The sequence below is a fragment of the Xiphophorus maculatus genome, chromosome 16 (assembly GCF_002775205.1).
Source record: "Xiphophorus maculatus strain JP 163 A chromosome 16, X_maculatus-5.0-male, whole genome shotgun sequence".
Classification (NCBI taxonomy): domain Eukaryota; kingdom Metazoa; phylum Chordata; class Actinopteri; order Cyprinodontiformes; family Poeciliidae; genus Xiphophorus; species Xiphophorus maculatus.
In genome coordinates, this window is record NC_036458.1 from 19,350,343 (window position 1) to 19,366,613 (window position 16,271).

The 16,271-nt window shown below is 39.9% G+C and overlaps 1 protein-coding gene across 1 annotated transcript; it reads right to left on the reverse strand.

Annotated features, from left to right (window-relative positions):
• Positions 1-266: 266 nt before the first annotated feature.
• pmm1 (phosphomannomutase 1) lies at positions 267-12,110 on the reverse strand. The gene is made up of 8 exons (XM_005813527.2): positions 11,647-12,110; positions 10,950-11,067; positions 8,313-8,389; positions 8,076-8,167; positions 7,829-7,928; positions 6,789-6,864; positions 4,202-4,317; positions 267-2,002 (listed from the first exon to the last, which is right to left on the reverse strand). Exons 1-8 carry the CDS (start codon positions 11,728-11,730, stop codon positions 1,805-1,807), a joined length of 861 nt encoding a protein of 286 aa, XP_005813584.1. The 5' UTR covers positions 11,731-12,110; the 3' UTR covers positions 267-1,804.
• Between the last annotated feature and the right edge of the window lie 4,161 nt (positions 12,111-16,271).

Sequence of the window (16,271 nt, forward strand, 5' to 3'; positions counted from 1 at the left end):
TTAAATGTTAAAGAAAGCATGAAAATAGCGACGTTACTCGACGTATGCAAGCGACAAGAATGTTCTTGGTTTGCAATTGTGAGAGTCTGAAGTAAAACGGGAGCAATAAAGCATGAAGATAAGCTATACGAGCAAAACCTTTAAAAAGTTACTAGAGGGAAAAGGTGACATCTAGTGGTTAGAAGCTGAATTACACAGTTGGTGTGGCCAGCGAAATAAAGGAGAAAACATCCTGAAAATACAAAAAATAAACACCAATAGGCAGCAAGGTTTTCAAAATAGATTTATTACGTTAAATAGTTTGTTTTTCTCCACGTTTGTTTGTTTAACTGGAACATGCTCGATCTTCCAGTTACTTCCACTGAAACGTTATAAGGCGACTGTCAGCTTTGCATTTAAAGTCCACTGTAGCCCTTCAGCTCGAAGGAGTGCGGATGGTCAGATTTTTATTTATAGGTTTTTATGAGGGTTTGTTTGTTCCCAACCCATAAAACATTAGGTATGCACATTCAAAATCTGGTTAAAAATTAAAACAGTGGTGGAAAACGAGCGTACATTTCATAAAATGTTCTCAAGCTCAGACATTTGGAGACGTTAATGCGACGGACATTTTATCTGCAGCGAGGCGAACCGATCAGAAAACATCTGGCAGGTCACAGAAGCTCAATTCACTGGTTGAGATGAATTCCCACTTTCATTTCTAAACATCCAGACTGTGCAAAAGTCATAAACACTGCTTAATAAGTCATCAGATAATTCCCAGTCAGGAGTTTCTTATTTGTCTTTTGTCAAATTGACCATTTGTCATTTGGTCAAATGGTCTTAAACTAAATTTGTTTTAGCGCCTTTCAGCATTTTTTGTTGCTTTGTTTTTCAAATCTATTTCAGTTATTCAGGCAAATGTATGCAAACATGGTACAGAAAGTTTGGCTTGATATACAAATGTGTCTTTGGAATGTTTTCAACCTTCAGCTTTCTTAATAAATGACTCGATACATTTTGGACGGTATTTTAAAAGGTGAAAGTTGAGAGGGGGTTCTGTAGAGAGACTATGAGCAGTAATCATCTTACATGCTGTAGATAGCACCTAATCTTTTTTTTTTGCTAACATCTAGTCAAACTTGAATAACTCTGGATGGCCATTGAAATCAAATTAACACATCGATACGTAAAAATTACATTTCGTATGTTAAGATATTGACTGTTCACAACCACTCGACAGAATTATGATTAAAGGAAATTTGAATCTTCCCTTTTAAATCTGCTGATTGTTCCCTTAAGTGCATTTACAGGAGTTCATATTCGCTTCAGGACACTTGAGAAGTTGATGTAAATGTTTGACGCCAGATAGTTAAACGGTTAACATATTAAAACGGATCCAGTTTAAAAATTAAAGCAACCTGGAATGTTGTGGCCCTTTGGTGCATCCCACACTTTAAACGCAGAGAGATCCTTGTTTTCAAGAAGTTAATCACCAAAAACCAAAGAGTTGTAGTCTGAGTCTCCTCCGTCCCGCTCCCTAACTGCGGTGAGTTTGTCAATAACTACAGGAATAAAATGATCCTCTCATTAGTGCAAAATATCACTTCATACCCAAAGTCATGTGGAAGATAAATATCCCAGTTCATTTTGGGTTCATTTCAAGGTCACATGCTTCTCAGCACAGCAGTCAAACGTAGTTTTTGGCACAGTACTTAAAACGTCAACATCTGCTGCCTGTTTTTTTAAATAAAACCCGCCTCCTGCCTTTCATTCATATATTAAACTAACATTATTAACAAGGAGTGCTGAGTAGCGGCGCCACTCAGCACTTCATTAAAAGCCTGTGCTCGATATTCCTGCTGCCGTCCAGTTCAGAGGGGTTTTTGGCTGAGGGTGTGCCGATGAGGCGCGGCGACGAGTCGAAGAAAAGTTCGCGGCAGAGCCGGGCCGTGTGCTCGGGCGAGTAGACGGTGAAGCCGATCGTCCTCGGGTCGTTGAAGATTTCGTAGTCGTTTCCTCCCTGGAAACAGGAGCAGCATCATCATAATCATATCACATCTGAGTTCATGTGGTCGGGTTTCCTTCTCATGACTAAAACCAACCGCCAGGTCAAACGTCCATGAACAAATGAAGGCTTTATTCACTGAGTCTGAGGTTTTTACCCCTCAGCATGTTCATCCTCTCATAAGATCACAGTGACAAACAAAGAGAAGCTATTTGTTTACACGGCTCTCGAAATGTTTTAATTATTCTTAAAGGGGCAGTGTTATGTAAAATTTACTTGTTTGAGCTTTACATCACACGTTTCCTTGATTCTTTCGTGCCTGTTTGAGAAATCCTTTAATCTCCATGGCAACCGTTCAGTTGTACAAAACGCCTGCAGGGACCCAGCGCCGCCTTCATAACGCAGCTCCTCCCCAGAGCTGCGGTTTCTAAACTTCCGCCTCACAGAGCGGCACTCTTCCCCATGCAGCTCCTTCAGACTAGCCAGCCGCGATTAGCAAACGCCTGGTGGAGCTGCTAATCAGCTGAGCTCTTTATAGCAGCTTCTTCTCAGTGCAACGCTGCTAAAAACATTAAAGGGGTAAGAGAGGAGTGATCTCGTAATGACTTCCTGAAGGTGGAGTTTCAGAAAGAGCAAAGGTTTCTTAAAGAGACAGAGACCCAATGTCAAGGCGTTAAATTACAAAGTCAAATTTATTTTAAGCCATGTTTGACAAATGCAGCATTTTTATATCAACGGGGACTATATGCCTGGAAAATACATGATACTGCCCCTTTAAACTTTCTCATCTTGATTTTGTGGGATATTTTCACACAAACTAGTGTATCACTGAGACATGAAAGGAAAAGAACAAATAATTTAGATTTTTTTTTTTTTTTTTGCTGCAGCCTAATTTACACTGATACCCCAAAATAAAACCCAACACATAAATCATGTGTGTGCTTCTTTTGTTCATCTATAAGACTAAATCCTGGTGAAATGGGCAACGTGACAAAGAGTGAATAACTTTGCAATTTTTTTTTTCCCATTTATTGGAATAACACCAGCAGGAATGTGACCCACGACCCCTCAGGAGACACTGAGGTCAGATTGCTCAAATGCTGCTGCATTCTTCCAGTAGTCTGACTTCAGCTAAACCCAAGCGCTGCTTTAGGAAACGGCAGGACTCCCCCCGTCCTCAGGCTGCTGCAGGCCAGTCGATCTGAAGCAGAGACTGGGCGACAAACCACTGAAAGTAAAAGCTTGCAGCTATTCATGGCTACGTGCAAATTGAAGGGTGGAGGAAGGTCTACGTGGGTTTCCAAGGTAACAAATAATGAACTTTGGAGAGTCACATTAACAGTGGTTTGCAAAATTTGTGCTTTGAAAGTTGTTTCGAAGTTTGAAAAAACTTGCCCTTGTCTTCTGTATGTGATTGGCTGCTTCCCCCACTAAGCTGTGTATCTGCGTTACGCTTAGTCAGATTCATCATGTCCACACTGTAAAAAATCCGTATTATTGTCCGGAGTGACGTGTTCTTGTTAGTTTAATCTGGGTTTTCCCCAAACGTTTTTAAGTGTTTTTCACCTTTTACGATGATGAAAAACAAACTCTTTGCTGCTGCAGTGCCATGTGACCGGCTCTGCGCTCGTATATATATTCAGCCGTCCTGGGAGTGGCGCGCAGAGAGCAGCTGAAACACCGCTCATAAATTTTATGATGTTCAAACCAGAGCAATACGTCCGTCTGGCAGAGGAGCAGCCTTTTCTTTAAGTTTCGTTTGCGCATAAGAGAGAGGAGACGTGCTAATGGCAGACGGGCAGTTCAGCAACCTTCCTGGGATTTTATTTATTGGTTCAAGTTTGTCTCTAGAAGCAAATGATTAACCGATGCATGTTTTTATGTTGCGAGTTGTTACGGCATTGCAGCTTCCTGAACCAGGTTAATTGGTGTTAAGCTGGTTTTTGGAGCAACAACTGGAGAAATGCAGGAGACTGTAGAGTATTAAACAACATTACTAAGGAACCTGGTCTGCTGTGAATTTGTAACGCAGGTAAAACGCTAATATGATTCATGGGGATGACAGTGAGAGAATGGAGGAAAGTTTGGACCAAAACTAGAAGAATTTCAAGCGTTTTCAGATGAGTGACAGAGGATTACTCCTTCTATTTTGCCCTCCTGCTGGTTATAAACTCCGACGTTTTGTGTTGACGCCAGTAAAGGAAATGATCTTACGTCTGAGGTTTCGTTGCCAAAGAAGTAGATGTCGTCCAGGCCTTCGTTCTCCAGCAGGTCTAAGCACAGCCGCTTGTCCCAGCCCTCGGGGAAAATATCGAAACTGATGAGCCCACCTGAAACGAGACGAGCGTCGACACACCTGTCAGCATTATCATAGTATTATGTCAATGGCTCCAGGCCAATTTTCACCCAAAATTCATATGGGAATATTTGTACCAATTGAATTTCTTACCCACGTCTTTAAACTGCTGCATATAAATTTATTTGTAGTTAAATATGTTTAATAAGAGCAAAAATCTAAAAATAATAAATTGAATTGAATCATAAAATACTTTCTGAAACCTTTCATATTAAACTCTGTTTCAAATTGGTTGCGGTTCTGATCCCAGTTTGGTCCAATTGGACGATTTTGACCGCATGAGTCTATGTGTCCTCCTGCTGGTAGATATTATTTATTGGACTCATGTAACAATATTTAATTTCAGTAGATTATGAATTGAGTTGAAGCTTGTTATGAATTAGCGTGTAGTAAAATAAGAAAAAAGGCTGAAATTAGTCGTCATAAAACGTCTACAGTCATAAAGCTTGTCGGCAGAAATGGTGGAGCAGCGCCCGACATCCAGCTCCACGGTATTAGACAAAAAAGGAAAACAATGTTTGAATGTCCATTAATCTACAAATACATTTTCATAATGTATTTTAATATACAATTAGGCCAAAGTTATTCATAACTGTTGGATTTAAAATAGTTTTCATCGACCAGGACTGTAAACTGACCAGATTTTTTTTTTTTTCAGTTTCCACTGATGCTTCAGCTTTGCCTGTTGGTCAAAGTAAAACTTTACACTTTAACTTTAAATCAATGAATACTTTTTTGACTCAACTGCTGTACTGCTGATTTTATTTATTTATTACCTGAGTTTCTCCTCTGTGCGTCCAGTGTGAATGCTTTCTAGCACGGTGGCAAAACCTGAAACTGCTGCTGCGCAAGTTACTCAACAAGTTGTTGCCAGGTAACCAAAGACTGAGTGAGTTGCTAGGTAACCAAAGAGCGAATGAGTTAGTTGATGCCACCAACCTTGATTAGCTGGTCGTATCAGAGGTTGAGCAGATAAAGCCTTTCCTCTGCCTACATCTCCCAGAATGCCATGCGGTTCTGGATTGGAGTTCACTGACTATTTCATATATTGAATATTCTATTTATTGATATTAATCAAGTCTTGATCACCATAGATACTGCTATTGATTTATATTGCAGCCCTACTTTCAAGAGTTAAATTTATTCAAAATATTACTGACAGAAAAAGAGAATCGTGGCTTTAATCACATCCAGTTTACCAACCAGTAAATAACTTAACAGACAAAAATAAAACTTAAACTTCTACCCATCGACAGACAGCAGGAGGACTTCTTGTTTGAGAGAAAATCAGATGAAATCAACAAAACACCACTGGGTTATAATTTTTTTTGTTTTCACCAAGACCGCAGAACATTTCCTGTAATTAAAGCCATAATATAAAACCAGACTGCAGAGCGAAAAAAGCTGAAATGATCCGTCTCTGCTGAGCTTCAACCCCCGGCGCTGGGAGATGAGGGCAGAGGAAAACAAAACAGAGAGAAATCTCGGCACACATTCTTCTCTCCAACCTAAGAGACGTTTCCCCGTCTCGCCTCCGGGAATCGGCCAATCGGGAGGCTCTGTCCTCACACACCCACATCGCGGCTCTGTCACAAACACCTTCACGCCCAAAAGATAAACAACTCGGAGCTCCAGCCCCAACTTTAACTTTGAGCCTGCATGTTTTAAAAATGCTAAAAGCTCAGATTGTGGGCTGAAATGAATTATTTAACACAGAATCCTTCCAGAGCAGGAAGATGATACCCGGACACACTGATTAGCTCTTTGGTCTCGGTGCAGACTGGGCAGTGTCGGGTTATATGACACCTGCAGCTTCTATCAGCTGATGAGGGAAAAGCAAACAAATAAACCTTCTGGACCTGCCAAGCCGTTTTCACTGCGTTAGAGTCAACATCGCAAAGATTTGGGCTGCGGCGTTCCCCTCTGATTTCACGCCCCGGGAGCCCCGGCGACCACGAAAGCCCCAACATTCAGCAGGCGGGCTTTTCGAGGAAACCGAACGGGTCGGTTTTTGTTTGTGTGAACCGAACGTGTCGGTTCTTGTTTGTGTGAAGCGAGAGCGGTCCTAACGCGTCATCGGCGGACCGGCGAGGCACGTAAGCAAACATCCAGTACCTTCTGCTGCGGCGTGTCGTCAACAGAGCGAGAAGGAACAGCGTGTGTGTAATAGTTAACCAGCACAAAGGTTCAGTAGGAACCAAAGGTGGGCCGGCGGAGGGGCGGAGGGGGGGTCTCTTGTTTTTTATCAACAGATAAGGAGCAACAAGCAGACGGAAATGCTGTAAAAGTGGTTTGGCACCGAGCTGAACCGTCATAAACAGATGCTATTAAGTTTGTTTTTCTTCCTGACAGAGCGTCGCCAGAAACAAGATGTTCTCGCTGCTCATGATGCCGTTCTGTTTTCCCTTTTGCCCGCCTTTCTGCACGGATGCAGAGAGAGATCACCTTTGGTGAAGCGAAGCCCCTTTCCAGCAAACTCCTTTTTCAGGGCAGCAACAAATTTCTCCCGGATCTTCTCCCTCTGAGAAACAAGAAACAAACGGGTTAAAGACTTTGGAGCATAAAAAAAAAAAGACAGAAACGGTGGCTTGCTTTTGTTATTAACCCCCTTTACTCTGATGCCACTTAAAAAACTTCAGAAATGACCTAACCAGTAAATATAATCCGGTGTACTTGACATAAAACAAAACTAAGCTGCACTAACTTTACAGCACAATATACGAGCTTAATAATTCATAAACATTGATGGAAGTGAAGTGAAGTTAAAAAATCTGCCAGTGGATTAAAACATTTTCTGGTTTCAGGCACAATTTAATGGTCTTTAGTAGAGAGTCATTTATTTTAGCAGGAATCCATTTTTGTTTAAATTAAACCCGGTTCAGTTTAATTACTGAACAGATTCACATTCAGTTGCATCAAGGTCATAATAACAAGTTTTCTACCTGAGAGACGCCACTGATTGCACTCGGTCGGCGCCTGGAGGAACTCGACCTCTCTAGGAAGAGTCGCTTTAGACTCATTTTACCGGCCTGTTGCATAATTAACCTAGTTAGTGACGAGTTGTTCCTCTAGGTTTTTTTCCACATAGCTAAAATACACGTCAAAAACATGTCAAGCCAATTTAAATGTAACTACATTTTCTCTTTCTGAAAATAGAGGAAGATTACAGAATATAAGTGTGGTGACGTAGCTGAGCGGCTAAACTTCTCCTCTGCTGACGTTTACTTCATTTATTTAGCCAGACGGTCAGCCATCAGTGTTCAATCGGTTAGATTGTGTTCACAGGTCAATGTTTGACCTTTCTTTGTCTGTTTAACCAGATCACGTCTTAGAAAGAGAGACAAAAAGGTCCTTTTGGTAAAAATACAATTTGCTTGCTTTGCTCCATCCTATCTGCCTTCAGATTGAAACATTTTCTTCCTGTGCACAGTAGTGGCGATGTTGTAACTTTGTGATACGGACTTTTCCAGGTAAACAGTATTTACCTTGTCTATTTCGGAAAATTCAATCCTCTCCTCCAGGGTGCAGCTGCGACCGATGGGCGAAATGTTAATCATCCCGTTCCTGAACTCAATAAACGTTCCCCTGCGGGAAGAAAACGAAGCGGGATTCAATGCTTTTCATTTTGATTCTGGCTCTCAAGCTTCTGTTGGGAAAGTGGAAAGGAATGAAAGCATTCATTTGAAATAAAGAAACCCGGTGAACGTTATCGGAAAGGTTTGCGTGACGAACCTTTTCTTCGGCAGCTTAATGAGCCCCATGTACCGCAGGCAGAAGTTAATCAGATCCTGCAGCAGCTCCTCTCCCAGATGGTTCTGGATCGCCTGCAGGAGCAAAAAGGCATTTAATATGGCTTCAGAATAATCGTGCTAAAAGGAAATTACCATTCTCATTTAAAAAAATTGCTTTCCAGCATAATAAACGGGGGATTTCAGGCTTTGTTCTCACGGAAAATATGAACTCACGTACGTGCTTAGAGAGGAGTTTCCCGTCTTTATATTGAACAGTCCCGTTCTCAGCAAACACATAGTCAAACTTGTGAATCACTGAAAGAGAGAAAACACACAAAATGAGGCTAAATGTGATCGTCATAACTCAAAGAGTTTTTTTTTTAAATTGAGAATAGTAAGAATCGGAAAATAAAGTAGCCTTCGACGCTGTTGTTAGACTTGTTGCTGATTATACTGCATACAAAAAAGGCTGGAAGGGTTTTGATCAGTCTAATCTCTCTTTAATCTGAGTTACCAACGATTTACTTTAGGAACCGATTTAAACGCTATAACCTAAAAAAAACAAAAAGCTGAAATCAGATAGAAGATTCCTGCTCAATAGTAAATGCAAACGCTGTTGGAAAACAGTTATTAATTCATCTAGGCTCCAAGCAGCAAGGTAAAAATATATTTAATAAAAACTTTAATTAACAAGGTGGGAAACAGTGTAGATAATAATAGTAATAGTATAAAATCCCCTGGAAAACTTTCAGAACTACTTAAAGCCTGTTCCTGAGAATATATGCAGTGGTTTACTACTGGCACTGAGTGCAGAATCTGCAAAATATTTTGAGATTAAAACTTCAACTGAACAATAGTCAGACAGAGTAAAGCAAAGAGGAAAGAGCTCATGTTATGTGGGAATGAGAAATGTTCAACTTGTTAGCAAACTTTCATCTTCTCTGGGTTGAAGAGGAAACGTCAGACAGCCAAGAAAATTTGACAATAGTACCAAAAAAAGTAAGTTTTGCTGGCTTTGGACCAAAACACGTAGCCACTAAGACAACCTGTTTTCCAGGTAGAGCCTGCAAAACGTCCAACCACCTCACTGTTTGCACTACATACACATGACTCTTTGGAGATGCCTGCGCATAAACAACAGCTGGAGACCAAAAACACTCAAAGGTGTAGAGCAGGTGAACTCTTGCATTGATTCTGTTAGCTTTTAGCAGATGCACCTAAATGCGCCACCTTGGTCTTTTTTGTGGGTAGAGACAACATCAGCTGCAACTGAGCACCAAGAACAGCTTTCACTTTTAACACACTTGGACGTGAAGCCACATTGTGTTCTGCCTTGGCACAGTGCATCTGCATTCCAGCTGTCGGCTAATATTTATTTACAGATAGACAAGCTATCAGCTGTCCGCTGCAGCTATGCGTTCCCTGCTCAGCGTGACGGTGTGCTTTGGAAACAGAGTCAGGAGTCACGAGTTGGGAAAGTGAACCAAACCGAAGCAAAGAGGGGTCAGATGGACGACCGCATGAGGCCTGACTGAAATGCGACTCTAAAGTGTGGTTGGGCGTGTCGTTGCACCGCATTTCAGAATGGAAGCTAATGAATCAGACAAGCTGGTCCTGCAGAGGATAGTGAGGGGAGCGGAACAGTTGCTCATCAACATCAAAAACAGAAACACCAAGCGGCTCCAGCGTTCTGCCTCAAGCTGAACTGATGTTAAGATCACTTCAGCTTAAATCATTGATCTTCCTCACTGATCGGCGGATCTGTGTTGTTTGCGGAGATGAAGCGATTCCCAGTCTCACTGATTGCCGATTTCAGCCGTCGAAAATCTAAATCATCAGAAAAATCCAGGACAACTCAAACAAAAACACTTTTGTTAACTAAATTACTATATGTACGTGTGGGGTTGGGAGATTATATTGCACATTCTTATTAAGGAGTGTTAAAATGTGTAAAATCTATCAGTAATTGTCTTTTTAATGTGTGTCAAAAGGCTTTTTGAAGATCTTCAGTACATTTTAGCCGGATGTGTTTTCCCGTTGAACATGCTGCTAACATCTCTGATTTCTAAATATACCAGCATTGTGTCAATTGTCTGCTTATTTTCAGTATAAACAGCTAAAATAATATATGGCCTGTTAAAATTATTTCTTCAAACTTGCTTATTTTGCTTCATGTTGCTCCTTTCTTTAATTGTGTGTTGATATATTGACATACGCCTTTCATAGTTTTACAGTTTTTGTTTTATTGCTTCCATTTCTTGTTCGATGCCCCTGAGTGCTTTGGAAGACACCCTCAGATCAAATGTATTATTGTTATTATTATTACTATTATCGGAAGAAGTACTAAATAAGAGCTGCAATCATAAATTCTGCAATCTGTCCTCCACATAAAATATTTTTGAGAATCTTGTTTGCTGAGTGCGTTGCTTTTTTTGGACTTCATCATTACTGTGTGATATCAGCTATTACGAGGTAATTAATTTCTAATGGCTGAACGCAACTACTTTCAATAATAATATTATATAATAACGCTGACAATGACATTTTTGACACATTTCATCAAAAACATTATAATCCTGGTAACTGTAAGTCATTTGCCTGCAGTAATCTTGAAACAAGATGTTCAAATCTTTAATAACAAACAGCATAAATAACCGTATGCTGTAAATAAATGGCAAAAAAAAAAAATGGTATCTGATCTAATTGATTTATCTCTGTTTCTCTGGGTTTCAGGTCATTTTCTTTCACTGTTTCTCCCAGCTTCTCTCCACAGACTGACTCCCAGTTTCACAAAGTTGCAGCAGGAGGCTCGAGTTGATGCGCTGAAAACCTACAAGAACAAAAATGTGGTTGAAACAGGAAGCGGCTTGCTCACCGTCGTCTCCTTCCCCGAGCTGCTCGGCTATCTTCGGGTAGTCCGACCCTCCCACGATGCCGATCTTCACTTTCCTCCTCAGAGTCTGGAAGAACTCGTCCAGCTTCGGGTCGATTTTCTGCACATTGCAAGAAACACGCACTTTGAGTGTTTTATTTTTGTTTTTCACTCGCCAACAACATCTGTCATCTGATAACAGATGTTCCTTTCGCAGAGAAAAATCTTAGTCATTAAAGTATCATAACATTGTGATAAGATGACTGTAAAGGCTGGTTTGAACTGTGCAGACACACAAACACACATTAAGCAATCGCTCCAGATAAGCCCCAACACAGCAACCAGCACTTTATTAATACTAAATCTGCACACATGCATTCTTTTTCAATGGAAACCAAGAATATTAACAGCAAGGCAAAGGAAGAGTCAAATAAACAAGAGTGGCATGAAGTGACGATGTCTACGCTGTGTTATCTCTGGTTTATGAGGAGGCAGGATTAGAAATGTCTCCAGACTGAATGAATGAGGACGTGATGCCGTGAGGACACAGTGTGCCCTCCTCAGAGTGGGAGGCAAAGGATGCAGCCAGAGAGAGAGAGCAGCAGCTGAGGAGGATGGAGCTGCTGCTGTAGGAAGAAATAAAAACGCTTCTAATGACAGACTAACACCAACAATAGGCTGCTTGTTGGATGCAGCTTACTTCTCTCGGTGGCGTCAGTGTGCCGTCCACGTCAAACAGACACAGGACGTTTCGCTGTGAGGGAAAGCCGTTTAAAGTCTCCATTCCTGGGCGGCTCGGCTCGGCTCGGCTCGGCTCGGTTCGGCTCGGCTCGCTGTTTTCTTCTCTAAAGATGTAAGTTAAAAGTGGGAGGTTCGGTCTCGTGCTACTCGTATAATCTCACATGAGGAGAAACTACATCCTGTCCAGAAGTACCCTAAAGAAACAGACTCAAACTGGGAGTTTAAAGTAGATATTTGTCTTCCTGTCCGAGCTGGAAGCGGCTTCCCGGTCCGTTGGTTCTGGTTCGACTCTGTTCGGCTCAGTGTGACAGCGAGGTGTCCACTTCAGCGTGCAGTACGTGCCTGTTTCCTCTGCTGCGCTGTACTACAGCGGAGCCCATTCAACTCAGCCTGTGACGTAGAAAGTGGGCGGGGCAACAGGCAGCTGACCTTTCACCTGCAAAGACGAGTTCAGGAGAGATAGTAAACAAAGGAGAAATTATATTATATTATATTATATTATATTATATTATATTATATTATATTATATTATATTATATTATATTATATTATATTATATTATATTATATTATATTATATTATATTTCTTATATTATATTATGATGTGCTATATTATTCTACATTATATTATAGTATGATGTGTTGTTATATTATTATTTCTTACATTGTAAATACAAAATGTAAAGAAAGCACTGTATATTTACAATGTAAAGATTTTCTCTTCTGAAAGGCTTTAGTTTTTTTTTTTTTTTTATTAGATGTTCAAAAAAATTAACTTCAGGTTTACCCTTCCACAGAATGTTTCCCAAAAGACCATCAAGAGATTTTTAGACAAATTTGAACCTGGGCTCTGGAGTTTATGTTCATTTCAGTCAGAAGAACAGAAAACTCTCTTTTTTTCTTTTTTTTTTACTGCTGAATCATGAACACTGACATTAACTGAGGCAAGTGAAGAAATGTTAAATTTAGTTACATGAAAGGTTCAGCACTGTTCCATGTTTTGTGCATAAAGACCCTCTGTGTATTTTGCTAGAGTTTCATAATGACCTTTTAAACCTTTACAAACTGATATTTATGCTGTTTTTATCTGTTCTTGAATTTCCTCAGACAGAGGGCATCATGTGTTGCTTTTTGAGATATTTTAGCCTATTTCATGTTGTCAGCGTGTTGCGCTAAGCCTAGAAGAAGAGGTATAATTATGTTTTTTATATATATACATACCTCTCAGTATGGGATGTTCACTCAAACCTTAGGCAGAAATCCAAATGATCACTACTGCTTTCTTCTTTTCTGTGGATGTTGTTTTAACAAGTAAAGTGCAGCGTCAGTACTGCAGAAAAATATGTCTGTTTTTAGAAACTTCAAAAATACTCAATTTAATAATCAATTTAAGTTTGTATAAACGTGACGTCCACGTGACGTTTCCTGACCCAGAGCTAAGCTATTTGTGCTTCTACACTGACCCCTGGTGTTTTAAAATTGAAATTACTTCAGCTCATAATGCCACTGTGTGAGTTTTTCGTGCTTCTTCTTTTTCCCTCTAGTCATCAACCCAAAAGCTAAACAGGACAAAAGTCTGCTTTATGCGAGCAATATCAAAATTAATTCTGTGCCCTGATTACTCAGGTTTGTTCTTTTCATGGCATCAACATAAACTGTGTTCTCTGATAGATTTCATTCTTGTAGCCCTAAGGTTTTCAATATTTGTTTCTCTCTCAAAATTATCCAATTCCCCCACTCCCAATATTCTTTCCAGTTCTCAATTTGTTCTTTGTAGCTGAGTCCATTTAATACATTTTAATTACCTAAATAATAAGCAAACCCAGAAGAAAAAAAGTCAATTCAATCCAATCATGCAGATTCCAAGTAAAACTCTTTCCAAATTGTTCCTCATTGCACCAAACAGAGCAGTGAAGTTCATTTTATTAAACTAGATAAAAAGTTTATCCAAGGAAACCCAGCAGATGGCATCGAATGACACTATCCCTGAATGAGGATGTAGCAACACTGAGCAGTCACTTGAGTTGTTAACTTTGCAGTTAATCCCTCATACATGCAGCAAGCAACAGTTGAAAGAAAAACTCTGCTTTCAGTGGAAGAAACATCTATCAGAACCCGGCTCAGTGTGAACCAGACAGCCATCTTTGGGGGTTTGGGGGGATGGATGAACCAGCATTTGATTCATCCATCTTCCCATAAACTTTGACCAACTTTCCAGTCCCTCATGATAAAAAAAAACCCATCCGCACAGCATCTTGTTTTACAGTGCCATGTTTTACAGTGGAGATGACGTGCTAAAGCTCCCGGTCATCAATTTGAGCCCTAAATACCTCCTGCTAGTGTGTGATGATGTTGAAATTATAACACATGCAGATGACATTGTCATTTCTACACACAAGAATGTGATTACAGTTGTCACATACAATGACAAAAGTTTCTGTTTGGCTTAAATAATCATGCCTCACATGCCTCAAATAGTTAAAGCTAAAGCAGTGGTTCCCAAATATTTCCTGGGCCCCCCTGTGGATTACAATAAAATCATCCCCCAAAAAGAAAAAAAAACAACAACAACTGGGCACACACATCGTTCAACCAGACACAAACCTATACACATATTTTGTTTTCAAACTTCACTGAAGTTTATTTTACACTTCAGGCTGCAACAAAACACTACAAACCATCTTTACAGTGAAACACTACACTGTTTTTTTGGTTTTTTTCTTTCATCCATACCGCTTCGCTCCCCCCACCCTGCAATGGCACTGCGCCCGCCCTAGGGGGCGCGCCCCACACTTTTGGAACCACTGAGCTAAAGGATTCTTCCCATTTTTTTATGTCAAATGTAAAACTTATGAGTGATTCTTGATTCAACTCTTAGGTCCAAAAAGTATGTCAGAAATCAAAACCTGAATGATGAAATCCTCTGGGAGAGACTAGGGTTCTTTAAGAAACTTTTAAATATAGGTTCTTAAAAAGAAACTTATTTCATTGAGGAAGAAGACATGATTCCTAATAACTTTAAAACTCGAGATAACCTCCATATTTGTTTCCATGAAGCCAAAATAACGGATTATAAGCAAAAAGTACTGTAAACATAAATGCAACGATGGCTTGTGATTATGTACTAAATTTGAATGTTCTGCTTTTTATCAGCTTTTAGTTTAGCCTGTCAATAGATTAACTACAAAACACATTTAGATTGAGTAAATGCATTTTATGAATTTATATTAACACCGTTGGTTTTTGCTGTTTTTGCTAACGCACCGATGTTTCAATGGATTTATTTTGCATTTATAAATTTTTTGCTTTTAGTAGCATTTCGAACCACAGATGGAAATCCCTCTGTCGCTGTGCAATGAATAAATGTAATAAATGCATAATGGAAAGCACTTCTGAGTCATTGTGCCGTACTGACGGGAACACCACAAATTGCCGCAGTCCAGCTGCTGTTTAACAACCCAGGTGACACAGAGACACACTGTTGTTTCTTTTGCCATGTTGAAATAGCTGGAAAGCCTCTTCATGTGGAAATGTGAAGGTGCTAAATGGTCGTTCTGCCCAACCCAACCGTGTTACTGCAGCGTCATCCGTGTGTTCGCTCAAGATGTTTACGACTCTGCAAGGTGGCAACAGGATGGCGTGTGATGTGCAGGAAGTTAGGCACAGGAGCCTAAATGTGTTTGCTTGTTTTATTGGTTTAGTGACAGGATTACACAGAATGGATCATGTGGACTGTAGCAGTGACTGATTTGCTTTATGGAAGGAGGAAAACAAGACATACGTTCAAAACTGAAAGTCTTCCTGCTAAAATATAAGTCTTTGCAAGACTTTTATTACGCAAACGAACATGAACACTCAATTGATAGATCGATTCACTACCAGTTTTGTGCACCAAATGATTAAGAACTTGTAAACACAAGTTCATCGAGGATCTGTAAAGGTGTAGATGTACGCAAGTTTTTTATGACTGCATAGGAAATAGACGGGTGTATTTTCAAATTTATTGCGTGGTAACGAAGTAGTTCTGTAGTTTTGTACAACTTTATGTTGCGATTAAAATATTATAAAATGTGCATCATGCTGTATTTCACTTTGCCATGTTGTCATTGTCTTCCATCTGTTTAAAGCTCATTCCTCTAAACAGGGGAAGAGTAACTCCATAAATAAATAAATATTTATTAATGAAATGCTCAAAAACTAGGTCAGGCTGCCATCAGTTGGAGCCACTCCAACCATTCCACATGGTGAAATTCAGTGCAGACGGAGCAAATGCTTGGTGTAACATGAGATTCTATATTTTTTTAAAAATTAGCCTTTACATAAATTATGTTTAAAATATAAATCACACTCATGATGTAGCATATGGCATATAACAAAAACACAGTGGAATTGGGTGAAACTGAAGCATTTTGAAAGTCACGGTGGCACAAACCTCATTGTCTTAAAGAGGACACCATTCATATAAACAACAGAAACTCATAATTAGAACTGTTAGATTACAGTCTCCTCAGTTATGGCCGTAGTGTTGCCATATAAAACACGAGTGTGATTAAAGAGGATATAAACATGCAAATGATCCATCTA